The following is a 20,323-nucleotide window of genomic DNA, read 5'->3' on the forward strand; positions in this document are numbered from 1 at the left end:
TATACAGGGTATGATAATATGTTAAATATGTAACCAGATTGTCGTGTATGAAGCTTGTTTAACAATGGCGTCAGCACAAGTACATCGAATGTACTTACGGTAAAAACAAGCAAGTACAATTCAAACTGAAATCCTTGAGCATCCTAGTAAATTAATATAGAAGTATAAAGTCCCATATTTTATTATAGAAATAAGTTAATATATTTTTCTTTATATAATTTGTAGGATCCTTTACTATAGATAATTGAGCTGATCTGTAACAATAACATCTCCATCCCTTATATATCATGTACTGCAGTACGACGCTAGATTAAAACTGACGAGGAAAGGTAACACACGGCCACTGAAAGCTTTATTATTTGTGAAGCCAAGGTGGTTGTGTGGTCTAGCGGGACGGCTACAGTGCAGGCGATTTGGTGTCACGATATCTCAGTAGCATGGGTTCGAATCCCGGCGAGGGAAGAACAAAAAATTTGCGAAAGCAAATTTACGGATCTAACATTGTTGGGTTGATGTTTAGACGAGTTGTATATACATAATGTACACAGCCATGTATCACCATCATTGCTGGCGATCCGATGGATAAATTTGTTGCAGAGTTGTCACTGACTCAGACGTACTTATAAATATAACTATTTTCTGTGACTGTATCTTACATTAATTTGTAGGATCCTTTACTATAGATAATTCAGCTGATCTGTAACAATAACATCTCCATGCCTTATATATCATGTACTGTAGAACGACGCTAGATTAAAATTGACGAGGAAAGGTAACACACGGCCACTGAAAGCTTTATTATTTGTGAAGCCCAGGTGGTCGTGTGGTCTAGCGGGACGGCTACAGTGCAGGCGATTTGGTGTCACGATATCTCAGTAGCATGGGTTCGAATCCCGGCGAGGGAAGAACAAAAAATTTGCGAAAGCAAATTTACAGATCTAACATTGTTGGGTTGATGTTTAGACGAGTTGTATATACATAATGTACACAGCCATGTATCACCATCATTGCTGCCTATCCGATGGATAAATCTGTTGCAGAGTTGTCACTGACTCAGACGTACTTATAAATATAAATATAATTATTTTCTGTGATTGTATCTTACATTAATTTGTAGGATCCCTACTATATACAATTTGGGTTTTTTTGGGGGGTATATCATGAAACAGTTTTTTGCATTTCGGGATCTAGACAGTGGCATGTTCTCGGCCTGACTGATCACCAGACAAAGAACAGGTCAATGTCTGGTTCCAGTTTGCAATTAACCTACACTACCATGGTTAGTACCTCCGTGTGATAGTGCGTATACACGATTCTCACGGGACCACTGGCTGGGACAACTGATCAAAACTTAAGTCGTATATTTAAAAAGCAAATAAGTAACATCTGATAAAAAAAACAACAAATAAGCGACACACTAGGTTGTTGTAAAACTCACAACCAAAAACATTAAGAAGATTTTTTTTTTTTACTTAAAAAAAACATTAGGAACTTATAGGGCGCAATTCCCATTAGGAAAGCCGTCCTTAAAAAACCCACAGAAGAAGAAGTTAACTGTCTCATGATAAAATCAAGGGGCTGTAGAGTGCACCATTTAGGAGATAACTGTATTGTATTTTACGCTCCGACGGCATCAATTGATGGTTGCAAATTAAGTTTTCTGGCGACGCGTTAGCGGAGACAGTAAACGGGTTTTTGCGACCATCAAATCCCAAATTGATGCCGTCGGAGCTTAAAATACAATATTGTTATCTCAATTCTAATGAAACTGACAGAAAACAACGTTGAAACATGTATTTAAAATCTGTCATATGCTATCTGCGCTTGCGCGTACGTCCCATAGCATCAATTGTCAATTGATGCCATGTAAGAAAGTGACGTTATCCAATCAAAATGAACTTTACAAACGTTGTTGCATTAGAATTGTTGTTCTCTCTCCCGATTTTTAATAAATTTCAAGCATTTAATCGTTTTATCAAGACTTGTTTCGCCTCGATCTGCTTGTCGATATATTTTTTTCCGTTTCGAGAAGTTCGTCAACTCTTAAAAAAATCCTGATACATGTACATATGCGTTAAATGTGGTATACGTTTACGTTTTTCATTGTTTACAATATATTCATTATTTTGGTTTATAGTTGTAAAGGTCATACATACAAGCAATCTTTCAAACAAAGATGACTATTTGCAAGCAATTCGCCCACACTTGACCTTAGATTTGCTTCTGTATTTATGATCAATATATATATTTGTGTAAGTTTCATCACAGTCGTACAGAGACATGTTCTTTTAATAATTTAATTTGTTATGAGTTAAGTGGTATGGATGAATTAATGAAAAGGGTAACCTTTTAAAAAGCTTACTGGTGTATATTTAGTCTCAAAAAGTGATAAAGTTGCTATCAACCACAGTAATAAGTGAACCAGTCCCCCCACCCCACCCAAAACAAAATAAAATAAAAAGAAATTAATAAAACATCAGAAATTCCATTTTTTTTAACATGTGGTGTACTACAAAAACGCCGGAAATGGAGCGAATCAATTATAAAGAAAAACTTCTTATTTTTCAGATTAATGATAATTTTGTTATAATATTCTAGATTCATCTCGGTTCTGGATATCTCTCAATAAAGAATTTTAAATAAAGTGTTTTTAAAAATAATTTTGTTTGAAAAAGAAATATCCGATAAAGCTTTGTTTAAATTCATTATACATGTTAAAAATTTTGTTTGCTTATTGTAATGAAAATTCATTTATTTTTTTTATTATTTTTAAACAAACCAATTCAACTCGGTTCAATCAACTAAGGCAATCGGATTTTGAAAATATAGCACTTTAATAAGCTAATGCATGCCGCGCGGCGCGCACATTTATAGTCTGTGACTTTTGAAGATAGTTATCAAAGGTACCAGGATTATAATTTAGTACGCCAGACGCTCGTTTCGTCTACATAAGACTCATCAGTGACTCTCAAATCAAAATATTTATAAAGCCAAACAAGTAAAAAGTTGAAGAGCATTGAGTATCCAAAATTCCAAAAAGTTGTGCCAAATACGGCTAAGGTAATCTATGCCTGGGATAAGAAAATCCTTAGTTTTTCGAAAAATATAAAGTTTTGTCAACAGGAAATTTATAAAAATGACTACATTATTGATATTCATGTCAACACCGAAGTGTTGACTACTGGGCTGGTGATACCCTCGGGGACGAAACGTCCACCAGCAGTGGCATCGACCCAGTGGTGTAAATAGTTATCAAAGGTACCAGGATTATAATTTAGTACGCCAGACGCGCGTTTCGTCTACATAAGACTCATCAGTGACGCTCAAATCAAAATATTTATAAAGCCAAACAAGTAAAAAGTTGAAGAGCATTGAGGATCCAAAATTCCAAAAAGTTGTGCCAAATACGGCTAAGGTAATCTATGCCTGGGATAAGAAGAGTTATACAAAACTTCAAGTTGGTCAATAGTTGTATGAAATAGAACAGTTATAATACGAATTGCTCGATTAACCTTTATTTGTCAACATGCGATGATTCGAAGTTAGTTTGTCTAGCGATATTTTACGTTTATTTACATACTATATCAAGGTGTTTTATTACTCATGCAACTCTCAGACAAAGGTGTTAAAGTTATATACTAGTATACATGGTTTTCTTCTTCACATTTTTTCTCGTCCTCTCGCACGCTCTCTCTCTCTCTCTCTCTCTCTCTCTCTCTCTCTCTCTCTCTCTCTCTCTCTCTCTCTCTCTCTCTCTAATAACGGGTCTGGCCAAAATGACGCAATGCAATAACGTTATATGGTCAGTCGAAAAAAAAAAGTACATTTTGCCATAGGCTAAATGAACATACACTACAAACCAGTAAAAGTCTGAAATGGCCTATATCTGTACTAGACTGTACTGATTTTTACTCGACCAGTCTGAATTGGTCTGAAATTTACTTGATAATACTCGACTGTAGTCTGAACCATACTTAACAGTCTGAATTTGTACTTGACCAGTTGTTAACCATTTTATACGAGTCTGAACCATGCTCGACCTAGTCTGAACCATACTCGACCTAGTCTGAACCGTACTCGACCTAGTCTGAACCATACTCGACCAAGTCTTAACCAACCTAGACCTATTCTTTGTATCTATCAACTGAATTTTATCAATTTAGGAAATATTTTTAATAAAAATGAAATTTGAACAACAACTTGATATTAAAAATGTATTCAATATAGTATTGAAATTAAAATTTCACAATAATCAATCATAATATATAACTTCAACACAATATTAATCAACACTTTTTTTTATTAATATTTATAAAGTATAGTATATAAAACAACTTAAAAAATTTAAAAATAATGAGACCTCCATTGTTTTGTTTTATTAAACCAAGAATTTAATATAATCATAATAGAATTTCCATACCGATAACCTTTTTTAAAAAGGAAATGTGTTCCAAAGTAAGAGTAAAAATTTATTTCAATTGATTTAAGTATTTTTTGTCAAATTAAAGACATGGCATTCATTAAGCACTTTAATATGGTCTAATTGCCTCAGTACATGTGTGTTTTACCTGTAGGTAAAAAGAAAGCCTTATTTTCTTAAATTCGTGTATTACTTATCTTGTATATTCGAAAGGCCTTGTTTTTTTAAGTTAAACAGGTTGTTGCAATTTTGAATAAATGTTATTTAGAATTTAATACCTGTGACCAGGTGTGGTCTTATTTATGAGTTTGCCCAAGCAGAGGTTTTACGTTATATTTCACCACTACTCAGAAAAACAATTTTATTTATTTATTTAATTTTATCTCTTTTTGATATCAATTATAAATAATATATTATTTTTTATCCTAAATATAATAATAGATATATTTCTAATATAAGGTTAAACAATTTATAAATTTTGTTGGCTGTTGTTATATATGTCAGTTAAAAAGAAATTTATTTTAACAGTTTGAAAAGTAGAGGTTATTTGGTCTAGTATGGTTCAGACTGGTCGAGTATTGTTGAGACCCTTGGTTGAGTATGGTTTAGACTGGACAAATAGGTCGAGTACAGATCAAGAATGGGTTAAGACTGTTTCAGACTGGTCGAGTAATAGTTCAGACTATTTTCAACGGCAAAGGTAAGGGTCAAGTACGATTCAGTACAGTCGAGTATGGTTCAGACTGGGGTCTAGTAATGTCAAGTAAAAGTCAGACCAATTCAGACTGGTCGAGTAAAAATCAGTACAGTCGACTACAGATATAGGCCATTTCAGACTTTAATGGTTTGTAGTGATATACATGATTCCAATAACCTCTTATATATTCAAACTTTGATTTCCTGATGTAGAAATATGGCAAGTTTGTCTATTTATTAATTATTATACTTAAATTTTATTATTTATTTTTCAAACAGTTTCTTTAGATTATTTCATCATTGACATGCTGAAAAAAGCACGTCCGTGGAAAATAAAACTAATAATAAAAAATAATGTCAATACACTTTTCATTCATTTCTCGTTCTTTCACTATCTTATTTTTGTTTTTTTACTATGATTGTTTATTTTATTTCCTTTTTTTTACCCTTTATGAAAGGTTTATCTCCCAGTATATCTCTCATGATATTCAAGAACAGTGACAACATTATGAAGAAAAATAGGTCTGCTCTAAAATGGCTGCAAATATCATCCTATTCATTTTTCAAAATAAAATATTTGTGACTTTAATATAATGTTTCTAATGAAGCCGCTTCTTGTAACTCTCTTAAAAGGGAAAAAGTACATACAACTTTCAAAAGATCAACATATTTATCTCCCGAAAATTATAAAACGAGTAATGTCTTCCGTTATTTTGGTCGTTTTTTGTCAGTTTCCATTCTGTTTAAGAATTTTATGGCCTCTTTTTAGATCTTTCGTCTATTTTCTATGATACTCAGTCACATTCAAATGTGTCCATAAATGGAAAAACATATTTTATTACCAGTTTTGAAGTTTGGAGTTATTTCTCTCCTCCGCAAATTCTAAAAACCTAATTTGGAAAGAAATCAAAGTTATTGTATGTTCGACATGACTTATTCATTACTTGAAAGGAATAAATAGACTGCAATTGATATCCTTATGAAATATGTTGTTTACTTCAAAGTCTTGGATTCTCACTAACACATTTAATGACGTTATTTTAAAATTAACACTTCGGAGATACGTATATAAAGTCAAAAACTTTTTAATTTAAACATTAACTCTGTTAGAGACTGTATGACAATTTTTACTTTTTAAGATTTTAAAACAATATTTTAGCAGGGTTCTTTTTACAAAGAAGCAAGAATAGAATTAAAACCAAAATAATAATATTAAGGACGTGAATATGGAGAATAGGAATAAGGCTTTGTATCGAATACTTTATTGCGTTTTTGGAAACGAAGAGGTTTGTATGCGTTTAAAAAAATTAGAAGGTGTAGGTGTTCAAATCAATCACATTGTGTATGCTTACACTAAAAACAGAATTTTTAAAACATTTTTTGTTAAAAGCAAGCAAAAATATAATTTTAAAATTAGTTATAATTGTTTAACAGTAGCAGCATCACCAGCATTGGTGAATCAACGAGCAGTTTGGTGTTGATTTAATGTACTTGAAATTTGAATGGAAGACTTTTACTTTTAAAAAGTTATTGAATTAAATATGAAATATAATAGTTATATTTTGTTTTGCAGGGAGTACAGTTGGACAAACCCTCAACGCCTATTACTAACAGTTGAACCAAGACTTGCAAGAGTTCGCTCGAAATCTGTCTTCACCAAAACTTGATCTCACAAACCAATCACAATCAATTGATTTAAAACAAGGGGATGAAGTAATGAAACTACAATCAGAATTGTGTACAGAAATGAAAGACAAGTGCACAGTTTCTTGTGAAAAAACAAAGGAAAAATCAACACCAAAGAATTGGAGAAAAAGAATAATGGACAGAAAAAGTAGTGCGGGAAAAATAAGTTCGTTTGACATTGATGAAGCAGTTGAGTTATCTTTTGACAGTACTTCATCTTCATCGGGTCTTAAAGACAGTAAAGTAACATTTACTTGTGATACCTCTCCCGAAACATCTAACTTTGACCTTCATTCAGACACAAAGTCAGTAGATACTAAACAATGCTACACGAAGAAAGACAAAGAATCCAAACGTAGACGATTTAAAAGAATGATAACATGGCCATTACGTCGGAGTCATAGTGATGGTTGTACCAATGACATTCCTGCACATGCACTATTTGTTGACTCTGATCCAAGTCAAAATGGAGATACGGTAGGTGCTTTTTTTAATTTATTTTAATACTCTAGTTCAGGGAAAGCTTGTTCGCGACCTAGAATTCTGAGTGGGTCAAGCGTTTGATTAAAATTCATGCGAGAATATGCGAGATTTGGACTGGGGGCAAAGTCATATATGGTACACATCAATATTCGGTGTTCAAGTTAATAGGCGTTTATTAGACGCCTGCCGCTTTCCCGTTTACATGTGAAGTCGTTGAGTGTCATCTGTTGTTTGTTTGTTTATGTTTATGTGTAATAAAGTAAAATAAATAATATTTTGAAAAATTTCAGGACATAGTGTTTAAAAATTACGGGAGAAAATTGGAAAAAAAATTTGAAATTACTGCTTGCAAATAGCCAAAACGAAATGTTTGATAAAGAAGGAATGAGGTCCTTCAAGTCCCTGGAAGCTGTTAAAAACTTTGAAGAAGTTTATGTGCAGAAATATAATTTTTTGTCGATTGAGAATAATTTCCAGAAACATGCTGGCGTAATTGCATTAATTGCCAAAACAGTATATCATACAATGGTGACACTACATAATTTATTTTCTTTAGCTTTTTTTCGGGAGAATATAGATAAACAACCTAAACCATATGATTGTCATGTAAGACGGAGCTTTTTGAAAAGTTGTTGCTGGTCATAACACATAGTCGTAATGAATGATATTATGCGATGTATTCAATAAAAAATAAACATCATGGTTTCATAAATGTTATGTTTTCAATATTGTACCGTTAAACCTTGGTACAGTATATATGCGTTCATTGTTCAAACCATAATGAAATAAGTTCCCATAAATTCAAACAGCTACAGATCGTCATATGGAATTAAAATCTTAGCAAACGAGAGAAAGTCCAGCGCAATGTAGAACAAAATAGTTTCAACATTCATATATCATTATCATGATCTTGACCTGCATGGATATGCATTTAACTTGCAACTGGACGATTAAACAAAACGGTTATTGATGACTGCACGAAAATCTTTAACCTCAGACAAAACATGAAATTAACTGTTCAGGAAAAACGAAGTCCATCTAGTAGTAAAATACGGACAAAAAAATAAATATTTGCAAAATTTTGCCCTGGATACTGTATTTTGGACATAAAGAATCTCCCAATTTCCCGAAATTCCATTATGTTTGACAACGATTTTGATGTAAAACAAAACTTTAACCACAGACTGAACCTAAATGCTGAATTAGATAGCGTGAATGCTGACGACGGAACCTAGCATCGCTAAGTATCGCTTTCGCGAAACTTGTCAAAAAGAAGGATGTATGTCAAAAGATCCAAGTAGGCAGCTATTTCACTCATAAATCTTAAAGACCTCCTTACTTTCGACAAGACGACAATAATCGTTTTCTTTTTGTCTAGGGGGGGGGGTCTTTTTTCTATAGTAATTGTAGTATAACAAAAATAAATCGCATTTAGTATCATTTTTCTACCTACTAACGTGAATTTTCTGACACAAAAATAAATATACGACAGAACTGTTCATTAAAAGTATGTAATCAAATGCCAAACTATATATATATATGTGTGTGTGTGTGTGAAAATTTACTTTCTGAAGATACAACAAAAAAATATAAAGATTTTTTTTCTGTTTAAGATCTTAATAAATCTTATTGAAATTAACTAGATATTCTGTATACAATATTATGTATGCTACACAATATATCAAAATAAAATGCTGAACGACCCAGATCCCCCTCCTTTCAAAAAGTGTCAATATCCGATGCATTTAAATTAAGCACAAAAAATTTATGTAAATACACGCATGCAATCAGGGCTAGCATTTTGAACATATATTTTAATGGTACCTAACTGTCAGAACATGATTACGATTATTAAGGGTATATTAATTGTCTCTAACTGTCGCCTGGTGAGATTAATAGTTTATAGGTAAAACTTTATGATACCGTATGGCCTAGGTGTTGATTGACTTTTATTTTTATGACCTAAGATCAGTTACTCAGATATGGTAATGAAATAGCACCCGTACGTACCTTCTTGAATATACAGACGATCTGCTAAGTGAACATCACAGCATGAATCTGTCCATTTTTGCTTGAAGGTAACACTCAAAGTCAGGTGACATATATCAAACCGTTCATTTTGTAATTAAGATTAATTAACATAACGGTCAAAATAGTATGTTTTAATATGTCAGTGGAATCTTCAGCTTTAGAAGAATGTAACATTTATAAACGATATAAAGTAGTATTTGGTTTTGAAAGATACTTATAGGCGAGTGACTTATTTCAAAAAGACGCTTAGTTAACGACTTTAATGCACCCACCTAACACACGGCTGTATTATATATCATTCGAAAGCTGTTTATCTGTACTTTCTGTTTTGCCCGGTCGTAAAAAAATCGTACGGTGCAATTTTTGTTAAATCAAGGTCAAAAGTCATGACAAAACATTCCAATTTTTGCGATTACTAAATAAAACGCCATTTTCTAATTCTTGTACCATAAAATTTTCCAAAAGATCATATGAACTTTATGGAACATGATACATAATTTCCAAATCAAACAAAAAATAAGAGATTCGATGCGCAATATTTCCCGAAAATTGAAATTTATCACAAATCCTAAAAAAAATGAAAAAGTATTCAAAAAGCAAAATATATCTTGGGGAATCGATATTTGTATGCTAACAAAATAGACAAATGTATATGTTTTAGGTCAAGGAATATTTGTTTTGTAATTTTAAGATGCAATTATTAATTATTGTTCATGGAACAGCCTTCTATTGAAGGGTTTGCAGTTGCCCAAAAATCTGCCATCTGCAGATAGCGATCATTTTGTTAATCTATGTTAAAATAGCACATCGCTAATTGTGAATATCAGGGAGGAAAATGATTTTCCATAATAAAAGAAGGGGTATTTAAAGTAAGAAAAGAACATATGCGAGGTAATTGAGGTTAAAATATGTTTTTTACGAAGTCAAAATTTTTTACTTTTTGTAATCATGTTTAAATGCAAACATTACTTTGCGACTAAATCGTAGGCAACATTGAAATAAGTAACCTTGTTTAGAAACACTTGGTTGTCTAAAGCGGGATGTAAACGAACTAAATAAAATGCGGCTGCTTCTTATTTAGTTTAAAATCGTGTTATAGTAAGTCATATTAAATGTGTTTAGAAGTTTAATCGCTTTAATTATTTGAATAAAGATGCTTTGAGTATTTTTTACATAAGCTTTAAAAATACAAATGCATGTCATTGTGTAGGTAAAACACTATAAGCAGTTGTGAAATAACAAAATGAAAAAGTTAAATACACTTCCTGACCTCATAAGATCATTCGCTGTTTTAGGAGTGTTCGTTTTCATGGTATGCTGTGTTTTTGGACTGTCCTTCGTCTACTGGACTTTAATTTTATTTTGTTCATGGTTTTAATTAACTTTATTTGATTCATGGTTTGAGATGTTGATTGTACCTTTGGTATTATTTTACTTTAAAGACATTAACTTGCAGTAATGAAAATCGTAAGTAAAGTGAAGAAGATTAACGCAATAAGACAAATATCCGCGAAAATAACTTAATTTGCTCACGGTGATATATATATATATATAGAAATAAATCGTTATCATGATACATTTAGCTATACTAATCTATAATTTTAAACCTTTTACTACTTGAATAGTGACGAAATATATCAAAGGGACATCAAACTCATAATTAAAAAACGAACTGACAAAGACGGGCAAAAAACGAACAAGACAAGCAACAGTATACAAAACACAACATATAAAACTACAGATTGAGTAACACAAACCCCAAAAAAAAAATTTGAGTGAACTCAGGGGCTCCCAAAGGGTAGGCAGATCATGTTCCACATGTGACACCCGTCTTAGTTTAAACATATTTATTTATAGTGGATTGGGAAACAAGCTTTTCAACTTAAATTAATCGCTTTCCACTTTGCGGGTGCGAATGCTGCCTTGTAGCGGCATTAGCCTGCTCTTTTTCGAAATCTACAAAGGTGTGTTTAACGTGCAAGAGATATGGCTCTCTCTTAACACGGGTCAGCCATTTATCGTCCCCTTCCGACGGACTTTCATCGTTTCCTCAAGACCATACTCACAAATGGTGTCAAGGAAGAGCCGAAAATTCAGTCCCATCACGGAACGGGAATCGAACCAGGAACCTTTGTGTTAGTAGTCCGATGCACTAACCACTACATCACGGCTCTCTTTTACCCGTCTTGTGGCTCATGTATTTCCTAACTCGGTGCCAAGCCTTATTCGGCTGATGACATTCACGGCAGAAATGACGGCAATTTGGTTACGTCGATGGAACCTATCAGTCGTCATCTGGCGAAACAGATATCCCATAATTGTCAACCAACTCGTAGTGGCGCAATGAAATTTTCAAAGGGATGATTTCAACTTTGCATTTGAACTCTGGTTTAAAACATGTTTAAACCACCATTTTTCTTCAAATGTCTTGTACCAAGTCAGGCATATGGCAGTTGGTATCGAATGATCTGTTTTTTTTTGTATGTTGGCGTTTGTTTTTGTAGGAGTTATGCATTTCTGTTATATCGTTGTGTTCCTCTTATAGTTGATGCGTTTTCCTAGTTTTTGCTTTGTGACCCGGATTTATTTCAGTTACTAGTAAATCGATTGATGACTATTGAATAGCGGTATACTATAGTTGCCTTTATTTCAGAGGAGTTGAGGCTCAATGAAATCGGTCTCCTCCTTTAGTAGTATAGATATGCAGGCGTTGCTATAATGTTGTTACATAGAAATGAAAATTTTATAGTAGTAAGCTAGTATGGGGTGTTTTTACAGGTTGTTTTTTGCTCATCTCTTTTGTCGTAAAACTTGTTCTCAACCAACTCTCATCATCGATTTCAAGATACGTGATAGAGTAAACCATATATGTTGAGTCTTTTATTTTCAATTTCAATTGAAAATACGAGTCCAACATTGTCACAAATTTTACACTATTCAGTGAGATGACATCATCTACATAATGGAAAGTGAAGTTTCAAGATAATGATAGCTTCTTTTCAGTCGTCATCAGAAACTCTTGCATGAAGTCATCCTCGTATGAAAAATGAACTAGTCATTCAAGCTATTCAGGAAGTCTAGTTGTAACTAGAATCGTTGTGTGTTAATGGATATTTTTTCTTCAAAAGTCTTCTTATTTGATGAATTAATGCATGTAAACAATGAACAACGCAATTTAAGCAATCAAGTAGTCAAGTTTTGTAATGTGTTTACTAGTTTTTGAAATTCTTTGAAATTTCAATTTTCATCAATTTATTTTCTATTTATTTTGGTCTAAATTTTCAATTCACATTAAATAAATAAAAGGTCTTTTCACTACATCAATATTTATAATGAAGTTACAAATCAAACAATTAGAAAAGTCGAAATATGTTTATTTCAGTCTGGTAGTTACAATGCAGATTGCAATCTCTTAGTTTCACCCCCTTTATTTCAAGCAATAAGATAATTCGCGCACATATTTTTTACTCTTAATTTTTCAGATTCTTAAGAATTTGTTTATTAAATCTTACATTGACCACATACAATGTTTAAATAGGAAGAAATGCTTAAAAGCTGTTTTTTCGCAGATGGCGGTATTTTGGGCAACTGTATGAGTTGTTATGATTTGCTGTTTGATTAAAAGTAAGCATAATTTTAGGAAATTTTATGATGTCAAAAACTTCTTTGATAGTCATTACAGGGTTTTACTCAGTTTTAATTGATTAGCATTGGCACCAGAAAGAAAAATGTGAGTTTTCACACATTTTGTTAACTTTTACTCGAATTTCAGGAAACATGTACTCTCTGTGAAAAACACGCTTTAAATATTAAAAATGCATTTGAATAATGACTATTAATCTCTCTGCTAAAAGTTTAAATTGTTTGCATATGTGAATTTAGTATATAAAAGTCATATTATGCAATCAGGCTGAAATCTTAGAAAATATGCACTTATTCGTCCTTGGCCTTTGATCTTGATTTGACGAAAATTGCACCGTACGATTTTTTTACGACCGGGCAAAACAGATAGTACAGATGTGTAGCTTTCAAATGATATATAATTTAGCCGTGTGTTAGGTAGGTGCATTAAAAATTTAATTTTATGGTTAAAGTCACTCGCCTATTATAGGTTTTCATTGTAATGTATCTTTATTAACAAAATTGCGTAGCGGCACACTTAGATTAAATGTTGAAGTTGGTCGTTATCTGAATACTCAAAGAGAAAATAGAATTTGTATATGTTGCAATATGAATGTTTTGGAGGACGAATTTCATTTTGTTTTATCATGTCCAACGTATAGATCTGTGCGTATATAATTTTATTCAAATGCAGCCGCTTGGAAAATTAGATCACATATAATGTCATAATATTATTGTATACTCTGTAACTTCTGTTCTCTGCTGTCTTTTGTTTGTCATATGTTGTATATATTTTCGTTTGCCATAGCATGTGAAAATAAAGTATGCATTAATCTGACTACAGTAATAACGATGCCGATCTGATAAATCAATGAACTGATAATGCCCCCAGTTTATCAAATCTCGTATCTAATTAGTCGATAACGCAAAATCATGATCGATCTTGCACATGCGCATTGTTTCCCTGAACTAGAGTAATGGTTCATTTGTATAATTTTCGACAGAAATGTGAACCCTCTTCTACTTGGATCAACCAAATATGTGCAATATGTATATATGGGAATTTTTTTTAAGAATTCGAATGTAGAAACATATTAAACGAAAAGACCGAAAACGAATTAAGTTCACTAATGCGTGTTTTTGAAGAGTGAAACGTCATTATTATTTTGTCACGTGCTGCATATTTTTGATATTTCAATTTTTCTATGATATCATAAGTCTATTGTCACTACGTTTTAATGCAAATAAAGTAGAAAATGCAAGACATTGTATCCGTAACTATGCATTCTAACTTTATGCAGCTTCCTTGACAACATCTATTATAGTATGGTGACAGAGGAGCGAAAATATAGGGGTTATTTCACACGTGCATACATCATTTTTTTTCTTCTGGGAAATCTGTAAACAAATTATTACAAATGCTGTCTTGTGCAATACGTCCAAAAATGAACAACACACTTGTGTAATGAATTACTGAAGGCGTTTGGTACATAATTGAGGTCAAACGGTATTAAACAATGAGTTCATGCAATGCCTTTGCCAAAACAAAACAGACATTTGTCATTCTTTGTGACATTGCACTGTCCTACAGCTAACCAGACTTGAGAAGTAAAGCTACAATTTTCCTACATAAATATGCCATCTTGGCATTGTAACAATACCAATTTCTTTGTGATCCTTGGCAACAAATGTATTGGTTTTACATGTTAGTATAATCATATCTAGGAGGGTGGTTAGACAAAATACAAGAGACTTAAATAATATTCATTATGTAAATTTAAAATTAAGGTAAGAATCATATTTAAAGATAACTTGCATTTAATGTAATCAAAATTAAATCGATATCTGTTTAAAATCTTTTTGAACATTTGGCAATTATGTAAAACTGACGCCATAAATGTTCCCTTTTTTAAACTTTTGGTTTATCGGCATCATATTTTTACTGTAATATTGGCTGCTGGACAGTCAATGTTTAAAATATCAAACATATACCTTACTTAAATTTACTTACCAAAAACAAGTATCTTTGTGATTCTAGTTTTAATGATTGTATGAATGCCAATCTTCGTAGCCAAGGGTTACGAAGAGGGGACTGGATCGTAGGCCTCGACTATCGTAGATGATGATTGTCAAATACGCATAAATAGCATTCTCATATGTAAACAATGGAACATTATTAGCTTACTTCAACCATGTTCGGCACTACAAAAACAAACGAAAAATAGGTTTATACATTTATCGATCATAATTGTTTTGTTTTCAACATTCTTCGGTTTCCTCGGGATATTTTTGTGCTTTTAAAGGTTTAAAATCAATAATTACTGGTTCATTATAATTCACAGTAAACACAATCTTATTATTAAAACATAGTTTTCAAAAACAACAATAACATCTTTTTTTATTTTTCTTCTAACAAAAGCACAACATCAACACAGTGGTTTTCTTTTGTTCGTCGAACTGTATTCATTTACATAACTTTAGCTCAAGAAAACATTATGGTAAACTAACTTGTGATCTCTGTAAAAAGGCCTTATACTTCGTGACAAAAATAAATGCTCGGTCTATTTCTAGCAGCAAATAAAGTAGTTTTCGGGAAGAAATCGACACTAAATCGAAATGTCTTTTAATGTCTCAAGACGATAGCTTAATGACGATAATATAATGAATCATAGCTTCATGATGTTTATACATTAAACGTGTTGTAATTGAAATTAAAAAAAAAAATAATACTGTTGGTTGTTCTGAAATGTATGAGTAAACATCACGCAGATATTAAGATTATAATTATTTTATTTTTGGTAGAATAAACCAAGCCACTACTATATGACGGTGGAATTTTTTAATCTGAAATTGTTGCAATTAACTCGATCTATAAGCATACTATCTATAAGTGTTTAAATTTCAAAGGAATTTGTTTTTGTTGAAAATAGTGTCTTTTAAATATTCAATCATTTTCATTTTCTTTAGATTTTTAAATAATAAGGCGTAAAGAATCATTTTCATTTTGTCACTAAATTAAAAAAAATGTCGCAGATATATGATGACACATTTAAAAAAAAGTCGGATAATAGCACAGTCAAAATAGTTCAGAAAACAAACAACTGTTACAATTCACATAACACTGCACACGAAACAAAAATCGAACAAGCAACTGTGCGTGAAAGCAGGTTATCTGTATGAATAAAGGGATATGTAGGGGGATACATCAACGAGACAGCAATCTAACAATACAGATATAAAAAAGCCATATAAAGGTAAAAACATGCTCTTCTGCCAAATATTTGTCCCTGTTAGAAAAATTTGAAACTTTTGGGTTGTTCATTACAAATTGAATTGTTTAAATTTTTCTGATCTATAACATTCAGAAAAACGATTCCATGCGAAAAAATTATGCATGATCACCTTGATTTAAAGGCGCTTCGATCTGAGCAAATTAAGCATGGTCATCTTGATTTATAAGCGCTTCAAATTAATCTTAATCATGTTTATAATAAACAAAGAAAACGTAAGCAGTTGTTTCTATTATGAAAGCGTCATTAGAACTGAGGAAAGGAGACCAATATCGAGCTTTCTTGTGTCTGTTTTGTCAATGTATTTACTTTAACCACAATTGTTTTTTGTTTTTTTGTTTTTTTTTTTTGTTTCGCAATTCTGAATTTATTATCATAATGAATGTTCTTATTTGTTTACAGATGGAAAGTCGTGCTATGGAATTATCATTATATCACCAGAGATTTAGAAGTAATAGTGATGGTACAACAGACAGAGAACAAACAAGAAGAGTTTATAAAACATGTTCTGCAGATGCTGCAATGATGAACTCTCCGGATTTTATGACCAATACTTCACAACCAAAATCTAAATCGAGAAATTCGTAAGTTTTCATTTTCAACTATTCGTCAGATGTCTTATTTGTACCATATAGAGTATGACACATAAAACAAACACCAGATAGAACAAGAAAATGTAAATAAAAAAAAATCTTCACAAAAGTGGTTAGGTTTTCAGTTTTCATGAATATCAAGTTTATCATGAATATCAAATTAATCATTCATGTATATCTGATTAGAATCATTCATAGAATTTTTTTGTTTTCTACTTTCTTCATCTTCGCTAGCCAAGGGTTACAGATTCATTCCCCTCCTTTCATGGAGAGGAGGGGAACGGATCGTAACCCTTATAGCTTTATCGAAGATGCGCCTTCTTATAGACACAGTGAGAATGTACCGAAGAGGAACTACCCTTGTACCATTATTCTGACAATATTTTTTTCACAGTTCATGCTGATGAATCTTATTGAAGACAGTTTCAAAAATCTTAATAATGAAATAAACAAATATATGAAGGCATGTCTGGTTGGTATTGTTCTTAAACTAACAGTAAAACTATATTAACTATATAACTACATAACACACAATTGATCAAGTCAAGTAGGTTTTATTTTTTTTTTTTTTTTGTATATAAATGGATATCAGAATTATGTTTTGTTTGTTTATGTTTTGCAGAGGGTTTAAGAATATGAAGAGGAAATTTCAAAATCTACGACGCAGAAACACGGACACGTCACTTGTTCCTAAATTTTCTCTACCTCTGCATTTTATGATTCCAACATATGATCAAGCCTTTCAGTGGAGTAAATCATTTGAATCACTGTTAACTGATAACAGTAAGTACCTTCTGTCATTTTTATAAATTAGCAGACAAATTTGAATAAAACAAGATGTATGGTTGTCAATGAACTATCCACAAAGATAAAAAAAAAAAAAAAAAAATCAAACAAACAAACCAAAAACAACAACGCATACATCAACTTAGGAAATTACGGTATTTATCTATGAGCAAAAACAAACTGTACAGTAAGTTACATGTTATGAAAAGGTATCATCTTTACTTATTTTTGACATTTAGAGCAATGGATCTCAAACTATCAGATAAAACTCATTTAAATTCAGTATTTAGATGTGAATTGCAATAAGAATAAGTCTAAACATATAAAAAGAAGATGTGGTATGATTGCCAATGAGACAACTCTGAACAGTTTGTTATATATAAATTATAGAAACCAACATGATTGCACTCACTGCATCAAGACGTGCTAACGCGACATTTTAAAAGCCACGAGATGTCAATCACTGATAATGTTAATATGCAATCATTAACCAGAAACTCTGAAAGTTGGCACATTCATATTAGTCTTAATTTCTTGTAAATTATTAATTAATTGTTCATTTATTGTTAACAGGTGGTTTGGAACTATTCAAGGGATTCTTGAAGTCCGAATTCAGTGAAGAGAACTTAGAGTTTTGGATTGCCTGTGAGGAATTCCGTTTTTGTAAAGAATTTAATGTTCCGGATCTTGCACAGAAAATATATAGAGACTATGTTGCTTTCCAGGCGCCCAAAATGGTAGGTTTATTTGTTTAGTCTCCACGTCAAGTTTCATTTATCCATACCGTCCAACGAACAATTTCAAGTTTTGAAACAAAAACCTGTATGTACAAGTAGAAAGACATGATAATGCTTCCTCTTCTTTTTGTTTTTTATGTCCCACTTCGGGGCATTATTTTTTTCTAACACATGTTCCCTATGATATGAGCTTTCAAATTTCAATGCCAAAAAAGAGTTGTAACCCAAGTTTAATGTTCTAATGAATCGCATAGAAAATGAAAGTGTGAGTGGGGCATCCGTGTACTATGGACACATGCTGGTTTAAACTTTTGTCCCGAATTGAAAATTATATCAGGATTTATATATAAAACAGATTGTTTTTTTTTTTGTAAATTTTAATTGATCCTTTTCTATTTCATACAATGTAAAGCATAAAGTTCCCTATTAACAAACTAACTTTAGAACATTTTAAAAGTATGTGTGATATTCACATTTATTTTTTACATTTCAGGTGAATTTAGATTCAACCACAAGGATGACAACAGTTTCAAGTAGAAAGACATGATAATGCTTCCTCTTCTTTTTGTTTTTTATGTCCCACTTCGGGGCATTATTTTTTTCTAACACATGTTCCATATGATATGAGCTTTCAAATTTCAATGCCAAATAAGAGTTGTAACCCAAGTTTCATGTTCTAATGAACCGCATAGAAAATGAAAGTGTGAGTGGGGCATCCGTGTACTATGGACACATGCTGGTTTAAACTTTTGTCCCGAATTGAAAATTATATCAGGATTTATATATAAAACAGATTGTTTTTTTTGTAAATTTTAATTGATCCTTTTCTATTTCATACAATGTAAAGCATAAAGTTCCCTATTAACAAACTAATTTTAGAACATTTTAAAAGTATGTGTGATATTCACATTTATGTTTTACATTTCAGGTGAATTTAGATTCAACCACAAGGATGACAACAGTTTCAAACTTAGAAAACCCTTTTAAACAAACATTCGAAGTGGCACAGCACAAAATTCAGGCATTAATGGCAAATGACTCATATCCAAGATTCATAGAGTCAGAACTATATCAGCAGATATTAGAAAGCGTATCGAAAGTATGAAGTTATAAATCGTTAAGCTATTAAATATCATGATGTTATATCATCCCCCGGAGAAGCACCTGTTCCCGGAAAGCAACATACCGATAGTTACGATCTACATTACGTGAATGTAGATGATAGAAGTGGTGAATTGTAAACAGGCATCTTCCTACATCAGCATTTGATAGTGCGTATATATAATTTAAAACATTATATTTGTGTTCACATGTTTTTATATTTTATGTGGGATATCAAATAATTTATAATGTAAATACATTAAAATAGAATGTTGATTTGTTTACATTGTTGTTTTATTGAATAAATTTTTATACCGAATGGTTTTATTTATTATTTTTTTGAACGCTCATGAAACAATTAATTGATGAGAAATTGTTTAATTCGTCGGTTCATAGTTCTTCTAAGAGAGTGGGAACATAATATACATTAGACACCAGGCAGAAATTAACCTATTTTGTCTCATTTATAAGTACATGTGTATTCTTTACATATATGTTTTAAAAGGGATCTTTTGTTTTTAAATCACATGACCAAAAGGTTAATGTGAGCTCCCCTTATCACTTGTCGTCCGTTGTCGTCTTCATCTGTAACAATTTACAAAATCTTCTCATCTGAAACTAACATGCCTACTGGAACCACACTTTGGGTTACACTAAAGACCTGAAAAGACCTGAAAGTATACGACTAAAATTATTCAAACTGCAACTTTTTTTATTTTTGGATGGAATTTCTTCAAGCTGGAATTTTATTAATTGTAAATATCCATATTTCATTAAAATTTAAATGTTTTAAATTAAAAACAAATTTTTGATGCCAAAAGTTGGACCTAAACGGAGAAATGAAAAGACCTGAAGGGACTTGAAAATCTATGGTCGGAC

The 20,323-nt window shown here is 31.8% G+C and overlaps 1 protein-coding gene across 3 annotated transcripts; it reads left to right on the forward strand.

The window, feature by feature from the left end:
* Positions 1-5,319: 5,319 nt before the first annotated feature.
* On the forward strand, positions 5,320-19,763 carry LOC143063938 (uncharacterized). Of its 3 annotated transcripts, XM_076236395.1 has the most exons (7): positions 5,570-5,638; positions 6,690-7,279; positions 16,630-16,811; positions 17,443-17,603; positions 18,180-18,343; positions 18,837-18,876; positions 19,272-19,763. In XM_076236395.1, the coding sequence occupies exons 2-7, from the start codon at positions 6,833-6,835 to the stop codon at positions 19,328-19,330; spliced, it is 1,053 nt and encodes a 350-aa protein (XP_076092510.1). In that variant the 5' UTR covers positions 5,570-5,638; positions 6,690-6,832; the 3' UTR covers positions 19,331-19,763. The 3 variants fall into 3 exon arrangements, with proteins under 3 accessions (XP_076092509.1, XP_076092510.1, XP_076092507.1); XM_076236394.1 differs by lacking the exons at positions 5,570-5,638; positions 18,837-18,876 and adding an exon at positions 5,320-5,340; XM_076236392.1 differs by lacking the exon at positions 18,837-18,876.
* The last annotated feature ends 560 nt before the right edge of the window (positions 19,764-20,323 follow it).

This window comes from Mytilus galloprovincialis, chromosome 2, assembly GCF_965363235.1.
Source record: "Mytilus galloprovincialis chromosome 2, xbMytGall1.hap1.1, whole genome shotgun sequence".
NCBI classification, from domain to species: Eukaryota; Metazoa; Mollusca; class Bivalvia; order Mytilida; family Mytilidae; genus Mytilus; species Mytilus galloprovincialis.

Coding starts and splice junctions, on each gene's coding strand:
- LOC143063938 (XM_076236394.1), top strand. CDS start 6,833: ATGAAACTACAATCAGAATTGTGTACAGAAATGAAAGACAAGTGCACA. Junction 7,280..16,629: donor CAAGTCAAAATGGAGATACG/GTAGGTGCTTTT, acceptor ATTTGTTTACAG/ATGGAAAGTCGTGCTATGGA. Junction 18,344..19,271: donor CTTTCCAGGCGCCCAAAATG/GTAGGTTTATTT, acceptor TTTACATTTCAG/GTGAATTTAGATTCAACCAC.